General features: G+C 39.2%; 1 protein-coding gene across 1 annotated transcript in view; it reads left to right on the forward strand.

Annotated features, from left to right (window-relative positions):
• The window catches only part of UGCG (UDP-glucose ceramide glucosyltransferase), a 38,189-nt gene extending 21,827 nt beyond the window's left edge, over window positions 1-16,362 (forward strand). Inside the window, exons 2-9 of the mRNA XM_065406538.1 lie at window positions 4,473-4,614; window positions 6,131-6,233; window positions 7,431-7,532; window positions 8,424-8,536; window positions 11,687-11,865; window positions 12,865-12,951; window positions 13,453-13,642; window positions 16,174-16,362. Of these exons, the coding sequence (XP_065262610.1) occupies window positions 4,473-4,614; window positions 6,131-6,233; window positions 7,431-7,532; window positions 8,424-8,536; window positions 11,687-11,865; window positions 12,865-12,951; window positions 13,453-13,642; window positions 16,174-16,344 (1,087 nt within the window). The 3' untranslated portion in view covers window positions 16,345-16,362. The remainder of the gene's footprint in view (window positions 1-4,472; window positions 4,615-6,130; window positions 6,234-7,430; window positions 7,533-8,423; window positions 8,537-11,686; window positions 11,866-12,864; window positions 12,952-13,452; window positions 13,643-16,173) is intronic.
• Window positions 16,363-16,664: the final 302 nt, after the last annotated feature.

A 16,664-nucleotide genomic window follows, 5' to 3' on the forward strand; every position in this document is an offset into this window, starting at 1 on the left:
CCTTTGCCCCCCCAGGCCAGGTCATCCAAGATTGAGTCCTGCGCCACTGTTGACTTTTTTTGTCCTTAAAAATAACTACCTCAAAGCTAGGTATCTCGTGGTCCCGTAGGGCTAGAAATTTGAAATTTATCTCAGTGGAAAAAAGAGTAATTTGCAGTTTTTAAAAGGAGACACAGCACTTTCTTCTAGCTGTGGAAGAACATGAGACACAGGAATTCAAACTCATAACAGTTTTATGTACAAAAAGGTGAGACAGGCCCAAGATTGAATCCTGCCTGTTTTGGGCCTCAGGTAGAAATACTTTTTTTGGGGGGAGGGGAAGAAATCTGTGTTTGAGGTACGGAGGAAGAAATCTTATCTGGCTGGTTTGCGGTGATGACTGTTCAAAGCTGCTCTTGGGCTGGAATGTTGACATCCTGGGATATTAATTAGTGGGCAGGCAAAGATGCAGGATAATCTTTTTCACATGGTTATTTTCTCCATGTGCATGTGTGTATGTAACACGGGCAGCCACCTCCCGTGATCCTACTCATGGCCAGAGGTCACTTAAAAGCACCCTTCCTCTATTTCCCGCCTCTCCCCCCCCCCCCCCCCCCCCCCCCGCCCGGGTACTTTAAGAACTCACTCAATTCAAAAGTATTTCAAACAGTCTCCCCTTGGGGTCCGATTTGAGTCCTCAGGTGCATACTGGCACTCTGGGCCTCTACCTCAGTTCACTGTCTTTCCTCATAATCCAAAATAACACCATGGTCTTTCAGAAATAGAACACAAACTCAGAGTCTTCATCCCAATTTCAGATGGGCACGGTCCCACCTCCTTGAGGGACTGTCTTTCTGCTTCCCAGCATCTTCTGCCTTTAGTTTGCCCTTCTCCACAGGCCTTTCCAGTCTCACCCCTGCTTGGACAGGGTGGCTCTCAGGCCTCCCTGCCTGGAGAACTGTCATCACTCTCTCCTGCTTCTTGAGCTTTTCCCCCACTTACTGAGGGCCCTGCTGAAGCTTTCTTGCTTCCTGCAATGTGTACAGACATAACTAATTTCCAGGGTTTCCCTACTTCATTGCAATATCCTGCTCCTTTTGTATGGGAATCACATAATTCCTCTCAGGTGAGGCTCATCCTGTAATCAGCGTTGGCTTAGCTCCAGGCTCTCCAGCCATCCTATTCCATTACACTGTATGTAGTCCAATGTTCTCCATAGCAATGTTTCCCCCCTTCATTATTTGGGATCTCTTCTTTCTTTCTCTTCTTTCTCCCACTTCACAAAATCTCTCATCCTTTTTCATGACCCTTCCTTCTTTTATTAAAACTATTTCCCACTCAATCTTCTCTGCCCCCTTCTCCTTCTCTGGGTCTCCTGTCCACACTTGTCCTTGCCTCCTTCCTCCTCCAAATGTGCTCTCCCAGCACCATTTCCTTTCCTCATCTACCTTGTTCACCACCTTCTAATTTCCCTGAATCTGCCCCGGTGTCCTTATTCTTGTGTTGCAAAGCATCTGCCACTCTGTTCTGTCCTGGATGCTCTTCGTTCTCTGGCTCCTTACTTCCCCTCAATACTGTCTCCAGTTCTCCCAGGGTTCTCTTTCGTCACAGTCAAATTGTCCCTCCCTACCAGACTCTTCTTTGATCTCCTCAGGCTAGGTCTTCCCTTACCCTAGATTATTAATAATAGATACCTATAGTTGGTGTAGAATGGTATAAGAGAGCTTTGTGTACATACCTGGCCCTTAGTCCAGGAGCCTTTGACCCCGCACCAGGACCAACTGGGTTCTGAACTGCATATGGAATGTCTACAATACAATAAAATGCATGCAGCTGGCTCATGTCAGCTGACTTGGGCTCATTGGGCTTGGGCTGTGGGCCTATAAATTTTCAGTATAGATGCTCAGGCTGGCACCTGGGCTCTGTGACCACCCCCACCCCAGGGTCTCAGAACCTGGGCTCCAGCCTGAGCCTGAAGATCTGCACTGCAGTTTTATAGCCCTACAGCCTGAGCATGAATCAGATGACATGGCCAGCTGTGGGTGTTTCCTTGCAGTGTTAGCATTACCCACAATGGCTTCGAGACGAGCCTCCTGGGAGCCTCTTGATCCTACTAGAGATTGACATCTGCAATTTTTGCAGTAAATGAAGCAAGAGATGACAGCCTTGCTTATTACACCAATCTTATTTGTCCCCTGAGCATCATCCATCTTGTGCACTGAATAAGGAGGCAGGGGCATTTGGGGGGGGAGGAATAGTATGTGATCAAGTATCTGAAGAGTGTGTCATCATGCATACACACAAAGCGGCAGAATTAAAGTTATACCGGAAATCTTAATTTTGGCACTTACTGACTTTTGAGTGGTTGTCTATGCAACCATAATATTCTTTTAACATTATTTTTCTATGATCTTCACAGTAGCACTATGAAGTCAGTCACTTCCTTCTAAAACTTTGAAGATGGGACTTTGGTTTTTGAACACCCACGTGAAGTGGATTACTTTACCACTTTTGCCATCTACACATCAGCTGACTGTCATTGTCAACACTCTCTTGCTTCTGCTGTAGATATTAAAAAAAAAAAAAAAAAAAAAAAAAAAGGGGCAGGGGGAACAGGGTTGGGAGTGGGTCGTACACCTAGGCTTTGTCTACACCGGCTTTTTGGCATCAAAATTTTTGTCGTTCAAGGGTGTTTAAAAAAACACACCCCCCCAAATGACAAAAGTTTTACTGACTAAAAGCGTCTTTTAGCGGCATGGCTCTGTCGCTAAAAGCTGCGTAATGTAGCCATAGCCATAGTGTCTGAAAGGTAGGTGACCCCCAAGGGCACTAAACCCTATAGTGCAATCCTGTGCCATTTTCTGAAACCATTCTGTTTTTTTGGATTACTATTCTTGGCATAATGTGCTAGTAGATTTCCAGAGGGTCTCATATACACAGCTTTTCAAAGGAATTTGGTCAAGCTAATTGTATACAGTAAAACTATAAAAACAACAAGGAGTCCAGTGACACCTTAAAGACTAAGATTTATTTGGGCATAAGCTTTCATGGGTAAAAAAACCTCACTTCTTCAGAGGCATGGAGTGAAAATTAAAGATACAGGCATAAATATAGGCACATGAAGAGACTGGAGTTGCGTTACAAGTGGAGAACCACTTGTCAACGCTGGTTCGCCACTTGTATGGTAACTCCCTTCTCTTCATGTGCCTATATCTGTAATTTTCACTCCATGCCTCTGGAGAAGTAAGTGTGTGTTTGTTTGTGTGTTTGTTTGTTTGTGTGTTTGTTTGTTTGTTTGTTTGTTACCCACGAAAGCTTATGCCCAAATAAATCTTAGTCTTTAAGGTGTCACCGAACTCCTCGTTGTTTTTGTGGATACAGACTAACACGCTACCCCTCTGTTACTTGGCAGTAAAACTACAGTATCCTTGTTACCTGATGAAATAAAACTCTACTTAAAAAGCTTTCCCCCTACCCCACTGTGCTGTTTACTTTCTATATTTTTTGCTCAGCTTGGACAGTGAAGTAAACAAGTCATTTTCACCCTTGTTTGTAGTCCATTTCTCTTTCTGATTCTTCTGCTGAAATACTGGTGGTCTCCGCGCTTTAAGGGAAAATGTAGGTCTCAAAAACCTTTTTTTCTTAAAATTAAAAGGCTGTGTTGCTGTTCTAACACACTTCTTACTAGAAGACAAACTTGTGGAAAATAGGTTTAGCTGTCCTGTAAAATTTCTGTGCTCATTTTTCATGGTTTTTGTTGCCTTTTTATTTAAAACATTAACTGGTAAGTTACACTATTACAGCTTTCAGGCTGTGAAATTTAGACATAGTGTCACTATGTAGTTGAAATGTGTTTTGATGTAATTATTTCCCCTAGAATATGCCTACCCTTATGAAGTGCATAGCTTGGTTGCCATGTGTCGTAAAACGTCATAGAAATAGAGTTCAAATTATAACATTTTAACTCCCATTAATAGCTCAGTCTGACATGCTTTGATCCTCATTTCACTCTGTCCCTTTAAAGGGACACTGACTAGATTGTGATAACCATTTTTTTAAAAAAGAGTTAGAAGTAGTTTCAAGTGCACATCTGCTGTAGAGCCCCTGCTTTTTAAAAAATTCTTACAGTTGTGATCTATTTATATAAATAGCTTTTTTCCCCTCTCTCCTCTCTCCCTGTGTGAAAGACCCATACAAACAGGGGAAACTGACTACACAGAAGAGCAGAGAAACTGATTAGATAAAATCAAATGCACAAAATAAACTAGTGTCAATATTTTTCAATGTGACTTTTTTCTAAGTTAATATTGTGAACTACTTGGTGTTCAGACTGATTGATTCAAGGGAGGATTGAAACTAACTAGATCAAAGATGTGAGGTTTGGTGTGTAGTTTACTTGTAAGATCAGAAATACTTTAAGATAGCTATATATATATATATATATATATATATATATATATATATATATATATATAATATGATTTTTTTTGCAGACGTCTCCACCTCAACAAGAAAGCAACAGACAAACAACCCTATAGCAAGCTTCCTGGTGTCTCACTTCTAAAGCCATTAAAAGGTGTAGATCCTAACCTCATCAACAATTTAGAGACCTTCTTTGAACTGGATTATCCAAAGGTATGTCTGAGTTTACTTTTTTCAGAAGTTGAATTGGTGGCCTGTGCTAGAGCTATCAGAGTATAATGTGAATTTTTATTTTTACACGATAGATGGAGACAAACAACTTACGTACCACCTTATGTATTTCATGACATCTGTTTGTTACCTCCCTTGTTCCTGATATCTCGGCTACAACATCCCTACTCATTATTCTGTCAAACCATCTTATCTTGTGCTAGATTGGGGTGTATTTGTACCATAGCGTTCTGCAATATAGTTATATAACTATTTCGTGCGCACTAAACTAGCAACAGCTTTGCCAAGTTTATGTACCAAACAGTGTACTTGTAAGCATTTACTTTAATACATGGCCTGACTTTGATTTACAGCCTCTGGTTCAGGACTCAAATCTTGCACCATACCCAGTGCTTCAGGCTCTCTCTCTACTATGTTCCCTGCTGCTGCTTCTTTTTTTTTTTTTTTTTTTCCCCCAAATGTGGAGGATGTTTACCCATCATTTTGGTAAAGCATAATGCGTGAACTGAAAATGACCCAGTGGGCTAAACACTCTTTTATGGCCACCTTACGTTGCCATTTTTGTCCCATTTGTTCTTAGGTTTCCCCTTTTTTCATACAACCAATAGACATATCTTCGTTTTTAATTGTTTTTAGTTTTATATAGTGGGCCTGGGAATGTTAGGTTTAGGAGTTGAATTGAGAAGTGTAGTCTTAGAGTTGTTCTGAAATACTGGGATAGGCATTATTACAGTGTGTTTTACAATGCTATGTATATAAGAAGTAAACCAGAAATTTTGTAGTGACATTACAAATGAGGCTTTGCTGGGACTCCCAGTGGGCGTAAGAGGCTGTCTGAGGATTCCTTTCCAGGATCAGGCCTTCAAGCGCTTTATTCCGCAACTACTTGGCAAAGTGCCTTAAGTTCTGCAGGAAAGGGACTAAATACAGCATTGCTCCTGAAAGCTGCATTGTTGGGAACTCAAGTTTTTGGTGAAAGGCAATGTAAACACTTAAGCACAATAGCTGGTTTCAGTCTTATTGTAGTAATAATTGAAAGAATATTTGATAACTTGTAGCCTTAAAAAATATCCTTAATATTTTGGGGTTCTTAAAATGTAATTGCAAAATAAATTTGGTTTTCGTGTGTGTGTGTGTGTGTGTGTGTGAGAGAGAGAGAATCAAACATTTAACTTTTCCTGTACAATAATGATGTTTGTTTCCTGCATAAAAATACCTTTCCAGTAACACAAAAGAAAATTCTTTAATGTTTTACAAGTACAAAAATGTTCTCTGGGGCTGAAGGCTATATGTTTTTTCAGAAGTACTGATGGTATACTCTAACAACAGCATTCTTCACTGATAATACAGTACTTGTAGCTATTGATGTGTAAAAGCAAATCCTTCAGTTCTGTAACACTGCTTCCTGTGTCAAGTTTTGGTAGAGTTTTGTAGACTGTAACTATTTCCTTATTTTAATAAGTTGTACACCTATTTGCATCAAATCTTGTTTTACTAGTATGAAGTGCTCCTGTGTGTACAAGATCATGATGATCCAGCCATCGATGTGTGTAAAAAGCTCCTTGGCAAATACCCGAATGTTGATGCTAGATTGTTTATAGGTAAGTAATACAACTGCATGGCACAATTCATGCCTTTATAAATGGATCGTAAAGAAGCTAACAGCAAAAAAATGTGTGGAGTCTTCTAAACTGGGAAGCCTGTGTTTGTCTGTGCATGCTGGTTCTGTAGTAGGACAGCCTATTCAAAGGAAATGTAAGCTTGTCATCGACATCCTGACGCCAATTAAAAAAACAAACTCCAAGGAGGATAATTTGTGCGAATTAATATTAGCCACTCTCTTCTACTCCAGAATCACTCCTCTCAGCGCTAGGGCTGTGCAGCTTATCAATTACTTCAGCCTTAAGACTGCAAAAAACAATTGTGCATTGGACCTCGATGCCAGTTGGCTAGGCCTGAATACCCAGAAATGATTTTAGAGTGTTACCACGTACCTTCATGATAGTAGGTCTGCTCCCAAGACATTTTCCTACTCTACACACTTGTAGGATAGGGCCACCTCCTCTCCTCTATGTGCCTTGTGTTTAAAGGAGGGGAAAGGAGCTTTAGTGCCCAAAATCTTTATTGCTCTCCCTGCCTAACTTTGAACAAACTGAATGATGTCTGGTACTCGGCTAGGGACAAAAATGCTGAGGTGGTGGTTATTTTTATTTGTATTACCATAGTGCCTAGGCATCCCAGTCGTGGACCTGGACCCCATTGCACTATCTGCTGTACAAACACAGAACAACAAATTGGTCCCTGCACCAAGGAACTTTTAATTCTATTCTCCCACCCAAACAAACAAAAATCATACCCAAGCGAGTCATTGCTATATATAATATCAGTTGAGTTGGCAAACTCAGGAGAAGGGGACTCTAACCCCTTGGAATGCAGTCTCTGAGCCCCAGCAGATAGCTGTTGTATGTACAGGGCCCTTAGTGTGATAAACAGTAATTTAGTGAGCTTATAATATTGTCTCTTCGATACAAAATTTAATAAAAATGTTCTTTGGAAAAACTACAGTATCTGTTAATGGGATGAATATATGTCACATGTAACATAGGCTTCGACTGTCTTCTTTGTTTGGCTAAGACCAGAATAGATTTTCAGAAGTGAAGGTTAGCATTTACCACTACCACCCTAATTTTGGAGGGGAGGGGTATAGAGTCTGTATTCTATTACATATTTGTAAAATAGCTTCTGGATTTTGGAAACATGCATGATGTGTATAACTGTTTTTTATTTTTTATTTTAAGGTGGAAAAAAGGTTGGCATCAACCCCAAAATTAACAATTTAATGCCAGGGTATGAAGTTGCCAAGTATGATCTCATATGGATATGTGACAGTGGAATCAGAGGTAGGTGTATGGTGTGATGGTGGTATTTGGAATGTTGTCTTTAAAAATACAATACTGCCTACTGACTACCTGCTTCTTGGCTGTACCGCTAGACAGGCAATTTAGTTCTCATAAGTCTATACATTAAGATTGACTTCCAGTTGAGTTACATCTGTTAAAGGACACGGTCTGCTTTAATTTGGGATCTTAAATGACATGGCTTCTGAATTCAATTATATGAAATGTTGTCTGTACTTCAATTTAGTGGATTTTTGTTGATCACTCCAAAGCTAAATTAAGCTGCACCTGTGTGATTAATGCTCAGTGTCTAGCTCTGCACAGACACAGGCACTAACTGATTGGTGGTTTTGTACACACACACTCTAAGATGAAATAGGCATGTCTCTTGCTGTAATGTACAAGTTAAAAAAATAAGAGACTTTAATCCTAAGTAATGTCTTTCAGTTAAAGTAGCACATCCAATTTTTAGTTTTAGAGGCTGTTTGCACTTCTAAAAATGAAACAAGTATTTTGATACTTCTAGTGATTGAGTTACTTGTACTCTAATTTCAGGTCTCAATCATAACTACAGGTATTTCTCCTTTTGCAGAAAATCTAATTTTAAAAAATTGGTGTCAGTTTTTTTTGTCCCACTGCTGCCAGTCTGCAAATTGTTAGAAACTTATGCTAGACTGTAAATGTTGACAGCTCCAGTCTTAGTGGAATTTTTTGTTACACAAAAATATAGTTCACCAAATATGTGACTAACCTTTTCTGCACTTTTAGTAGTAGAATATAAGCTTGAATATATCTTTATAGAGTGAACTTCACTACTAATAATGAACAAATGGTTTCATAGAACAAATGGCATACAGTGTTTGCATACTAATAATCTATTTATCATTTACTTAGTAACACCAGACACCCTAACTGATATGGCCAATCAAATGACAGAGAAAGTTGGTTTGGTCCATGGTTTGCCCTATGTAGCAGACAGACAGGGCTTTGCTGCCACTTTAGAACAGGTGAGTGTAATATTACTTTCTTTTGTTGTGGTTTCTTTCCAACAATATGTTTTACCTTTTAATGAGCTTTTTATATATAAATTTAAAAAAATATTTTATAACATTCGCATGAGTATTAAGCCTAGTTTACAGGAAATTGTAACAGTGTTGACAGCCTGTGGTTCAGTGTCTAAGATTACAACTTTATAATAAATCTAAAACCTTTATTTTATATAAAGTTTGTGAGAACTGACCAGGAAAGTCACTGCTTTCAGCACCGGGCCCAATTGATTGAGCTTCCTCTGTGGTTTTGTGGGGTGGGGGAAGCTTTTGAATTCACCTCTGATGTGCTGGCAGGGCAAGTTCTTTGCTGTGAACTAGAAGTGAGACTATTACTGCCCTTTGTTTAAGCAGCAGTTCTTGTCCATTGGATCCATGTATTACAGAACAAATAGCCCCTCCCTTGATGTCCCAGCAGCCTAGTCACAACTCTGCTGCCAAAAGGGCTTTCATGCTGGCCCTGAAGGCCCCTCTGCCCACCCGGAGGGGTACTGTGGGTTAAAAAATTTTGGAGAGACTTGTGAGTATTTGCCCTTGGATGAATTTCACCCTTCATAAATATTTACTTTAATATAATTGTAAGCAGAAATATATACGCCACCTCTTCTGAAGAACCATCCCTAGGGTAAAAACATTTAGTTTAGTTGTGAACAAAGGAACCGTAATGGCTTAAGGTAAGACACGGGAGCAGTCTGTGTGTGATCGGATAGTAAACACTTTATTTCTAGTAATTTTTTTGTAAAACCACTAATGGGCCACTTATAGGAACTGTGGTGATGTGCATGTTTTATTCCTGAAGACCATACTTCATTTAGAGTGGTTGGAAATTTATGATGTAAATAAAAAGGATCAAATTAAAATGCTGTAGTTTGAATAAACAAAACTTTTAAATCTCAGGAAATCCAAAGTGAAGTTTCCATTTAAAAAAAAAAAAAAAAAACCCACACCAAAAAAACTGAATTTTTTGCCTTGCCAAAGCACATCCTTTAGCTATTCACTAGATAACCCTTCACGACCAATCACCAGGCTTCCTTTACGCTTCCAATACTGAACCATCACATCCCCCCCCAAAGCACCACATAACTGAGAGATACCTCTGTGTAGTCCAGAAACACTGCCCTCAATTCTCCATCACATAGTGCAGTGGTCTCCAAAGTGGGGTGCGTGCACCCCAGGGGGTGCGCAAGAGGATCCTTGGGGGTGCGCGGCAGTTCGGGCGGGATACTGATAGGGGTGCGCGATCAAAAAAGTTTGGAGACCACTGACATAGTGAAATGAGTAGTCCTATGACTCAGTCCACTCTTCACACTATGTATTGACTAGGATATCTAACTTTTCCTTACCCTCCTAATACAATATTACTAGTGATACTGTGCCATCGAGATAAACAAAGATGTAACTTAACTTGTGTATGCTACACTCTTCTAAAATCTGAATTTGTACTCAGCAACTTTGTGTATTTTTAAATTTACAGCCAGGACCCTATTAAGTGCATTATTGCTAGGGAATGGGTACCAAACTCCAAATGTCCAGATTCTCAAACATTTCTGCTTGCTTTTACAGAATTCCAGTGAACAGTTCTTTAGGGTAGATTTCCAGCCTTAGTGCTATCTGATAACACGCTTTGATTTTGTAACTTCCACAACTTAGTGTTTTGGTTTTGAAGAACTATACTTGCAATGTTAATATTTTGTCAAGTAACTTTAATGATGCCAGTTTTTTACATTGTAATTGATGCTGGCAGTTGGCAGAGCAAAGTTCAGTTTACAAACTGATACTTAATTGCTTAATCTCTCTGACATGCTATTGATAAGCTTAGCAGAACTCTATTTTTATTTTTTTTTATAATTTCAACAGATAATATAGATGTTTATTTTTAAGCATTTTCTATTTTTATTGATTTTGAATTTTCAGTTATGGGAAATTTTTGTGGGGATCAGACAATAATTACTTAATGACAGACATTGAGATGCAAAAAATTAAAGCTTTATAACCGTTTAAGCAGAAATGGTCAACATCATATGTCAAAATATACAGCATAAATCTCCTTAAATCGAACACTAAGTTTGCAAGCAACATTTTTCTTACTTGCCTATCTGTAAATTTCAATTATTATTGACAGAAATATTTTTTGTTGGTTTGTGTGTGTGTACAGTGAAATTGACATTTACCACCTAAAAATCTAATCCTTTAACTGTTTGCTATGTGTGTGCGCCTGTCTGCAAATGAGCACAAATGGTGGATAGGGCTGGTGACGTGAGCTCTGCTGGATTCCTCATAGGCCCTTGGAAGTTCTTCTAAGCTGATTATGATGTTTATAGGTGAAACCTCAGCTTAATATTTTTTATAATAAATAACTCCAAAATTCTCCATCTACCCTTATTAAAATCAATACTGTACACCATTCTGATTTGAGGACTCGTGGGACCACAGTTTTATTTTATTCTAGATCAAGTTGTTTTTGAGACAGTTCATCAAAATTGCTGTGTTTTGTGTTCTGCACTAGTGTTATAGATTCAAATGGATAGTTGCAGAATTCTAGAAGGGGTAATATGTTCTGGTCTCCTGTGTCCTAAAACCTTGTTTATCTAAGTCTGAGTTCTTGGACTATGTACTCATAATAGGGCAGTGAAACACAATGAATACTTTAAGTGGGAATGAGACAATGTAAAGCAGTAAGAATTCATAACAAATATTAATACATTAACAAGTAAACCGCATTGTGCCTAATACAAGATGGGCGATTGATATTTGCGTTTTTAAAGTGAAAAACTTTTGAAACAAAGCTGCTTTCTTCAGTTTAGGACAAGAAGTGAACGTGTAGTTTTTGATTCTTTCTATGCTATTCTGTACTGTGCAGGCAGAGGCGTTTCAAAGCAAATAGATAGCACAATACAAAAACTGTAGCTGCTTGAAAGGTTTCTGCCAAGTTTCTTTTAGTGAAGTCAGCCACCTCTAGCTAGCCATTATCTTGTCAAAATCTTTTAGAGAAATAAATCTGATAGTAAAGATGCCATAAGTGAAGTAGAAAGTCATTTGACCAGAAAAATAATTTGCACAAATTGTCTGCATAGTTTTAAAGCCCGATTTATTACTATTCTCTTTTTGTAGGTATATTTTGGCACTTCACATCCCAGATCATATATTTCTGCCAATGTAACTGGCTTCAAATGTGTAACAGGAATGTCTTGCCTGATGAGAAAGGATGTATTAGACCAAGCTGGAGGACTGATAGCTTTTGCACAGTACATTGCTGAAGATTACTTTATGGCCAAAGCAATAGCTGACCGGTAAGATAACTTCCAGTGAGTCTTCTTTAGACAATATTAAGTTTACAGTGTGTTCTATACTTAGTCTTTGTTTTTGTAAGATAAAACTAATGCCTCTTGGTTAAGTATTTGATTTGAGGCACATTCACTGTGTATGTTTAAAACTATGGTAGGTGTTCCCATGTAGTGCATAAGTAGCAGCATAAGCCCCCCCACCCTTCTGTCCCCTGTGCATGAAATGTCCTCTCTGAATTAATCTGTAGGGCTACTACCCTCTACTCCTGCAAGTACCTCCTGAAGAGCCACTTCTTCTGGGACCTCTGCAAGGAGGTAGCAAACAGGTGATGGCCAGGTTGTGCAGCATTGGGGATATATGATTGTATTATTTAAAAAAAAACAACAACAACAACAAAAACCTTTCAGTTGATTTGGAACCCCCAAGCTATGCACACACTAACCTATGGAATCATGGAAACTTATTTTCATTACCGTGCTCATCCCTTTTCTCCTCCTGTTAGTCACATTCTTTGCATCTTGTTTCAAATAAGAGTGCAAGCTCTTTTGTGGCAAGGTACGGGCCTACCTGTGTGTTAGTGCCGTGTCGGCCCCAAAGAGATTGTGACTGACTGGGGTTTCTAGATACTGCCACAGTGCAAATAACTAAGAACAATGGTGGAAATGTGTGTCCATCTATCCTATATGAATAGATCCTTTGAGAAATAATTAAACTTGCATCTCAATTTCAGAAGTCTACAAGGGATCAATTTTTCTGTGAACATGGCACAAACATAATCTGTGTTGTTGCTGTTGGCTCAGGTTTTCTGAAGTAGTAATATGTGACTCCTTTTTCAATTACCAGTCTCTCTTGTGTGTGGAAAGAGAAATTATTGCTTATATTCAGCATGATAGTTTAACCATTTTATTACAGCATATATGGCAATGATAACATGTCCTTCAACACTTGAGTTGTTCTTTACGTATGTTATTTGGAAGTTACTTATGACGTGCATTCATTTTCAGAGGTTGGAAATTTGCAATGGCCACACAAGTTGCAATGCAAAACTCTGGTTCATATTCCATTTCACAGTTTCAATCCAGAATGATCAGGTAAAAATTCTAACTATATAGATTTTTCTCCTGTCTTTCTCTGTCATTGCCTCCAATCAGTTCACAATTACAAGGTATAATGCACTTTTCCGAACTAACCATTTGACCTAGTAGCCCAAATAGAACTGCTAAAGTATCAGTTTACATTCTGATGCAGCTTTCATGCGGGAGAGCTTTCTAATGTATTATTGAGAGAGAAATAAACACTGAAGAGCATTTAATAGAACAAATGTAAGCAAGCATTTTTCTAAATACTTCAGTATACTCCAGTAGAGATGTTTTGGACTTTGTGTGCAATAACCATATAACAGATATTGTTTATGCCAATATTTGCTGGAGTGGGTATTAAGCAAAAGATTAGAGGAGGGTTTTATTGAAAAGAAACGTAAAGCACAACTTATTGAGGGAAAGGGGAGGAAATGAAAACAGAATTTTCACTATGTATTATGCAGCAAAGTTTGCCTGGTATTAAAAATAGACTTTTTATATTTTTAATTTTAGGTGGGCCAAACTGAGAATTAACATGCTGCCTGCTACGATAATTTGTGAGCCAATCTCTGAATGTTTTGTTGCCAGTTTAATTATTGGATGGGCCGCTCATCATGTTTTCAGATGGGATATAATGGTATTTTTCATGTGTCACTGTTTGGCATGGTTCATATTTGACTACATTCAACTAAGGGGTGTCCAGGTATGTAGTTGGAGTCCATATTGACCTGTGTCTTATACTGAAAGGTATTGTTAATGCCATTATTACAGTTAAAACTGACTTCACTTGAGAATCTTGTATAAAGCACCATCCTGGGAGATAGGTTAGAATTTGGCCTCATGCATTTTCTGCTATCTTACATTCATGCAACCCTAGCTTAAATGGGAGTGTAAGGCAGGACAGAATTTGTCTTTCTGTTCTAGTTTTGTTCTTTGTAAATACTGCCTCTCTCTGCAAACTTAGGGAATTTTGAAATATGATACTTGAAAGACAAGCATCTTCTCTAGATGTTTGCTTACAAGCACCTTCCCTTTTCCCTTCAAGATATTATACACTCAAATGCCTAGGGAGGGAAAAGGTATGAACTACTCATGGCCTAAAACCTAGCTTATTCCTGGTGATGCACGAGGAGATTGGTGTTTGTTTTTAACCTGCTTTAGCTGCAAAGCCTGTGGGTATGTCTATGAGGTGAGCTGTGGTGGTGATTCTTAGCTTGAGGAGACACTAGCTCTGATTGAGCTAGAACACTAAAAATAGAGTGTAGCTGCCGCGGCATGAGCCGGGGGAAGGACTAGCTACCCAGAGTACAATCGTGTCTGAGGCCATAGGCATGAAATTAGGATGGCTAGCCCCTGCCGCCTCTTGCTCGGCCGTGGCTGCACTCTATTTTAACATGCTAGTTTGATCAGATCTAGTGTGGTTATGTTTCCTTGAGCTGAGAATCACGCCCTTAGCTCTAAGTGTAGGCATATCCTGTGACTTAAGAAAGCTGAGCTGTTTATACATTCACCCTAACTTGAAAATGGTACAGAAAAAATATAAAATCAGCAGTAGAAATGCAATGAGGGGACTTATTACTGGGGGGGAGGGAGCGGCAAGAGGACTTCAACAGAATTTCAAATGTGGGAAACCACTGCATGGATCATAGTGTTCTGGTCTCAAGATGGCACTGCAGGAATCTTTCAAATTGATCCCTCCTTTCTGCACCACCACCACTCTCCCTCCCTCTTTTTTCTTAAAAAAAAAAAAAAAAAAATCTTAGAATTGACTAGCATTGAAATCTTGCATTTGGTCTTGTGCCTGGCGTCCTTCTTGCCAGCACCCTTAGTGGTGTGAAATTGATTCAAAATCAGTTTCATTTTACTACTGGAGGCAAAGAAACAGCACCACTGCTTCAGAGCACAGGCAGAATTGGAGTCCTGGACATTTTTACCTTTCTTCAGCTTGCCATCTGACCTTTGTTCTGGTGATTCTGGTCCAAATCCTCAGGAGCATTTTACCCTCCTTGGACACACTACCAGTGTACTACGGCCCAGGGAGGAACATCTGGTATAAGGATGATCCTGCAGTGGCATATGGCTGACTTAGGGGCTCATTCTCTACACACCACCTTTGCTGTCGCTGTAGTGGGGAAGGAAGAGGCAGAACCACATGCCCCATTGCATTTCATAGACCTTGGTGTAGGTGCCTTGGCTCCATGTGGCCCTTATAGGCTGATATGACTTAAAAACATCTCTCTGGCTGCTCTCACACAGCACCTGGTGGAATGCATGCACCACGAGCAAGGCTAGCATTGGGTAGTGCCAGTGGGAGCTTCGTGCCAGTTTTGCACTCCCCTCTCCCTCTCCCCCCTCCTCATCTTATGTGCTTTTCGTTTGGAATGAAATACACCCCTGTGCAGAGGGACCACACAGGACCTGTGCACTATTTACATCCTCCTTAGGCCCTGTTCTGTAGGCTTAAATGGTACATGGGTCTTGTGCCATGCTCTCTGTATAGGGTGGATTTCACTCTTTGGGAGTTCCCAAGCATCTGGCCCACTAACTACTACTTTAGTGTGTGTGAGATGCTTTTCCAACTCATCTCTGTTGCCTAAAATGGAATGTCTATTTGAAGGTCTCTTTTATAGTCTTCATTTGAAGAGACAGTTAACTAATGAGAAACTTGAGCCATTCTCCTTTTCCCCCCATCTCCTCCTTCTGTACACAAGTGATTTCTCAAACCCTGCTAGTGATCATGCCATGATCCTACCATTTAATGTGTAGTATTCATCACGGCAGGTGAATAGTTAACTTTGTTTGAGAAGTACAACAATTTTCAGACTGTGTATGTGAAAATAATGTAAGCTTTCTTTTGACCAAGAGTACTTTTGAAATTGTGTCTTCTTGTTGTTACTGTTGGTGTGTTTCTAAGTGTCTGATCCATCTCCCAGTAAAGTTAATTAACTTCATTGGGTGTTGAATCAGGCCCCAAAGCATTCCACTGTGGCTGAAACACAGTACAGTATTGAAAATATTTACTAAATGGGTTGCTTTGAAATTGGGCAGGCTACAGTATGTTGGCAAAATGGATGCTGTTGTATATTTTGAGGATAATTGCTTAACCAAACACAATTTAATTGATAAAAGACTGTACACATATGATAATACACTTCTCTTTAAACAAGATGTGCCCATAAAATAAATATTTAATTTAGTAGTTGCATTAAATATTAATGTCTGTTTCATTCCCAGGGTGGTGCTCCGTGTTTTTCAAAACTTGATTATGCGGTAGCTTGGTTCATCAGAGAATCCATGACAATATACATTTTCCTATCTGCCTTATGGGACCCCACTATTAGTTGGAGGACAGGACGCTACAGATTACGCTGTGGAGGCACTGCAGAGGAAATCCTTGATGTATAGCCCCAGCTTTGTGACTGTATTTCAAAAAAGAAAAAAAAGGAGAAAAAAAAGTATTATAAATTATGTTTATATAAATGCTTTTAAAAAAAAATCTACCTTCAATAGTTTTATTACTTGTATGTTTTGGTATTTGTTCTTTAATTTATTTTTGCATGGCACTTGCATCTGTGAAAAAATACATCTGTAGTTTTGGCCAAATGGTACCTTCTTTTTTATGTATAAAAGGAAATCAAGAGAATTGGTCCCAGGATCCATTTTCTTTATGAATGTTCTGCAGTAAACTCTAAAGACAGTATCCTTCAGTACAGGAAAAGCTTCTT

This window comes from Emys orbicularis, chromosome 6 (genome assembly GCF_028017835.1).
Source record: "Emys orbicularis isolate rEmyOrb1 chromosome 6, rEmyOrb1.hap1, whole genome shotgun sequence".
NCBI classification, from domain to species: domain Eukaryota; kingdom Metazoa; phylum Chordata; order Testudines; family Emydidae; genus Emys; species Emys orbicularis.